Source organism: Monomorium pharaonis, unplaced genomic scaffold (assembly GCF_013373865.1).
Source record: "Monomorium pharaonis isolate MP-MQ-018 unplaced genomic scaffold, ASM1337386v2 scaffold_93, whole genome shotgun sequence".
Taxonomy (NCBI): Eukaryota; Metazoa; Arthropoda; class Insecta; order Hymenoptera; family Formicidae; genus Monomorium; species Monomorium pharaonis.
Window position 1 is genome coordinate 13,452 of NW_023416072.1, and position 4,362 is coordinate 17,813.

A 4,362-nucleotide genomic window follows, 5' to 3' on the forward strand; every position below is an offset into this window, starting at 1 on the left:
GTCGCGGCCATGGTACCTTGGAGCCCAGCGTGTAAATTACGTATGTGTGTGTTGTTTATTATAAGCTCAGTTAAAATATTGATGATGCTCTGGGCAACAAAATTGGATGCTAATGTATTGATAAAGGAAATTCGGATGCTTAGTCTCCCACCTACCCTTATTAAATTGTTATCATCTAGGAAAGGCGATAGAGAGTAAATGACTTGATGATTTTAATGGTTGGTTATTCCTTAAACAATCAATTTCTTGTGAGAATGTACTGTGCTGAACTGCGCGGCAAATGATCATCAATGCAGCGGATGCTTCTTGATGCGTAATTGATTGCTAACATACGAGCCCCGTAAACGGAACTTAATGACCCTTAGACAATAGGCTACTATGCGACATATTTTGTCGATATTAGAAAATTTATTCAACAACGAACTGATTGGTAATAGGCTTATAGTGGAAGAAAGCGTGGTTGCTCCTTTTAGCTCAGGCATGTCGGATTCCTGAATTTTCGGCGTGGTCTCAGTGACAGGCCACTTTGATTCCTGTGCTTGAGAAAGGGAGGGCCGGACCACCACAAATCGCATGTTATTAGTTCCTTAGAATTTAGGCCGCGGGACAACACATCTGCGGGATTTAGTGTTGATTGTATGTGATGCCAGTCAGTAATCTATCTCATCAATCGCTGGATTTCTCCGACGCGGTTGGCCACAAATACTGACCATTTTCTGGAGGCGGATGCGATCCAGTTTAATGTGATGGTCGAATCTGACCATAGAAAAGCTTGACGTTTGCCAGCTCGACAGACGACCTTACCTTGTGGACTAATTGGGCGAGGAGCATGGCTGCGCACAATTCTAGGCGTGGAAGAGAAGTTGCTTTGAGAGGCGCAACACGAGCCTTGGAGCACAATAGTTCTGTTCGAAATTCGCCCTTTGATGTGTACGAGCGAAGATAGATGCACGCGCCATATGCTCGTTGGCTGGCGTCAGCGAAGCCATGCAATTGGAGATGCGAGGTGTCGTTACTGAATTTTACGCAACGACTTATGCTTAAAGTATTTAGACTGACTAATTCTGACTTGAATTGACTCCATTTCGACAGAATAGATGGGAAAACGGGCTCGTCCCACTGTAGATTTTGTTGCCATAGCTCCTGCATCAGCAATTTTGGAATGATTATTACAGGGCCAATCAACCCAAGAGGATCAAACACCTTGGCTATCTCTGATAGCAACTCACGTTTAGTAAGAGATTTATGATTGCCAGTATCTTGAGCATTATACCGCAATGAATCAGTCGAAGGATTCCAGAGTGTTCCGAGTATCTTGCAGTTGAGCGTTTTGTCAAGAGACAAGTTAGATTCCATTGTGTCATGCAGCCCAGAAAGAATGCGGCAGTTATTGGAGGCCCACTTTGCGAGGTGGAATCCCTCCTTTCCCAAGAAGTTGAATGAGCTCGTCCCTTAATCTTATGCATTCGTCAATTGACGTGCCACCCGTTAGCACGTCATCGACGTAAAAATCGCGTAACATGCATTGGGAAGCTAACGGATAATCATTTTTGTACAAATCAGCTAGATATTTGAGTGCCCTCGTGGCCAGATACGATGCGGAAGAGGTTCCGTACGTCACGGTTTTTAATTCGAAAATCTGAAGTGGATCAGAAGAGTTATCACGCCAGAATATTCGCTGCAATTGCGTTTGAGATGCGATGAGCACCTGGCGGTACATTTTTATTATGTCCGCTGTGATAACAAACGGAAGAGTGCGGAAGCGCAACAGAATAGAGATAAGATCCTGTTGGATTACAGGCCCGACTCTCAGGGCATTGTTGAGTGAGATTCCTGTGGGACCTTTGCATGAACCATCGAACACGACCCTCAATTTGGTGCTACTACTGCTGTCAGGCTTAATCACGCAATGGTGCGGTAAATAGAAAACCGGCAATTCAGTGTTCGCGGGTTCCTCGGTTTCGATGGGTGTCATGTGACCTAATTGCACGTACTCGTGCATAAATGGGGCGTAATCACGCTTCAATATTGGCCGAAAATCAAGCTTCCTTTCTATTTTGTAGAAACGACGTAAAGCAATGGCTCTAGTATCGCTTATCGAATTTACTTTATTGTCCTTGATAGGTAGCTTCACGACTATTCGTCCTTCAGGATTGCGCGTTACGTTCTGAGTAAAATGATGTTCGCATTCCATTTCCTCTATGGTAAAAGGATCGGATAGATGCGGAGGTTCCTCAATGCGCCAGAACTGGCTGAGTTGATTTGACAATTCTTCGTTTGTAATGGACAAATGAAGCGTGTTTACATGGGAGTTTTTACTGTTAGTGGTGAATCCACCTGCCAGGATCCACCCGATTTAGTTTGTTGAAGTATTGGGTGGCCGGGTGATATCTTAATTTGATTCGGGCAGACTAATTCCCAGAATACTTCGACTCCTAGTAACAAATCAACATCATCTGAAACATGAAAGTTAGGATCAGCTAACCTTATGTGGCTGGGTACTTGTAGTTTGGATTTGTCTATTGATCGAGATGGGAGCCTTTCTGTTATTTTATCTGTGACAATACATTTGATATTTGTGCGATAATTGGTGGCACGCGATTGAAACGTCAATTGTACGATATGACTCGACTTGCTAATTGTACCATTAATTCCCGATACGACTATGTCTGTTGTCTGAGTGGGAAGTTGTAATCTTTTTACAAAGGAGCTTGATATAAGATTTGCTTGGGATCCGTTATCTAGTAACGTTCTGCATCTCTGCCCGCATCCGTATCGATCCAAGACGTCCACTACTGCGGTGGATAATAACGTGATCCTGCTACACGAAGTTGACGTGCAAGTAGTAACAGAATTAGTGATAGCCTCGACCTGAGACGGCTCTAAAGCCGTATTTGAAGATTGAGAATTGTTGGTTTCTTTTGCCTTTAATGGAGCAACGAGTTGTGCCGCTCACTGCAGAACTTGCAATGGCCCGATTTGCATGTTGGGGCAGAATGATTTGTCGAACGCAAGCAATTGAGACAAATTTTAACTTACGTGCCTTGGATATGCGCTCAGGAATTGTTAATTTGAGAAAATCCGCACAGTAATAGATTAAGTGATCTTCCTTGCAATAATTACACTGCGACTTAACTGTGGCAGCATGCGTGCCCTGCCTTTTAATATTTATGCGACCCTGAGTCGACGTGCCTCCAACTGGCTTGACAGGCGCTTCAAGCACTTCACATCTGTGATGCAAGAAGGCCATAAATTGTTTCAGTGTGGGTATTTCCCTTTCCTTGAGCGACGTTCGCCATTGGCGCGCTGTTCCTGAGTTCAACTTGGAACTTAATATGTAAATAATCAAGTCGTCCCCACGTGTCCGCTGGACGCTTGAGAGCTTTCAATGCACGAATATGTCGAGCCGTACCATCTGCTATTTGACGCAGATCGTTCGCGTTCTCTTTCACCATTGTGGGCAATTCAAAAATAGCCTGGATGTGCGCTTGAACTAAGACTTTAACGTTATTGTAGCGTTCCTTGAGGAGATCCCACGCTATGTCGTAGTTTTGGTTGGACAATTCTATTGAACTTATAACCTCTGCAGCATTGCCTGTCAATGATGCCTTAAGGTATTGAAATTTTTGAACGTCGCTCAAGGAATTATTGTTATGTATGACTGATTGAAAGTTGTCGTGGAATGCAAACCACTCTTCATAGCTACCTGAAAATTGAAGCAAGTTTAGTTTTGGTATTGAACGGCCGTTGCCGATTCTTCTTGTACATTAGCCGTGGGGGTTGCATTCGCAACATTTCTATGACCACCGTTGTCGGCGCCGCCCGCCAATACCTTTATTTTTGCAGCTAAATCATAAAATGCACACTCGAATGATTCACGATCTTGATCTTCCACGAGGGACTCTATTTGCGTTTGAATTTTGTTATACTCTGTCCAATACTGATCGAGTTTGACTTGCCTAACCTCCAAAGCGGCCGATACAGCCGTCGTTACCTCGGTAATTGTATCAACATAGTTTTTTATTCGCGTGCATGACGCTTTTACAGTCGCACGCATTCGTTTTAGAGCGTTAATGTCGTCCGTCATTGTCGATAAACAACGAAATCAAGCAAATTTAGGATGTGAGAAGTAAGGTTAATTGGCGACGACACACGGTGTCTTCCTACCTTGTGTAGCTTCGTCTGCGCCGTCGATGTGGCTGCGAGGCCTCAACTGCTGCCGCTGGGAATCGTGTCCTGTTGTCTTGTTTCGTCCTTGAAATGGAGATCGTCTCGTGCTGGATCACTTCGTCTCTTTCGTTCCTGTACTCGACGATGTCGTCGATAATTTCTAGTGCATAGGAACCGGGAGGCGAAGGAGTT

At 44.3% G+C, this 4,362-nt stretch overlaps 1 protein-coding gene across 1 annotated transcript; it reads right to left on the reverse strand.

Annotated features, from left to right (window-relative positions):
* Positions 1 to 1,387: 1,387 nt before the first annotated feature.
* On the reverse strand, positions 1,388 to 4,087 carry LOC118648846. Its single transcript, XM_036295306.1, has 6 exons — positions 3,767 to 4,087; positions 3,691 to 3,706; positions 3,413 to 3,595; positions 3,040 to 3,312; positions 2,306 to 2,882; positions 1,388 to 2,252 (listed from the first exon to the last, which is right to left on the reverse strand). The coding sequence occupies exons 1-6, from the start codon at positions 4,085 to 4,087 to the stop codon at positions 1,388 to 1,390; spliced, it is 2,235 nt and encodes a 744-aa protein (XP_036151199.1).
* Between the last annotated feature and the right edge of the window lie 275 nt (positions 4,088 to 4,362).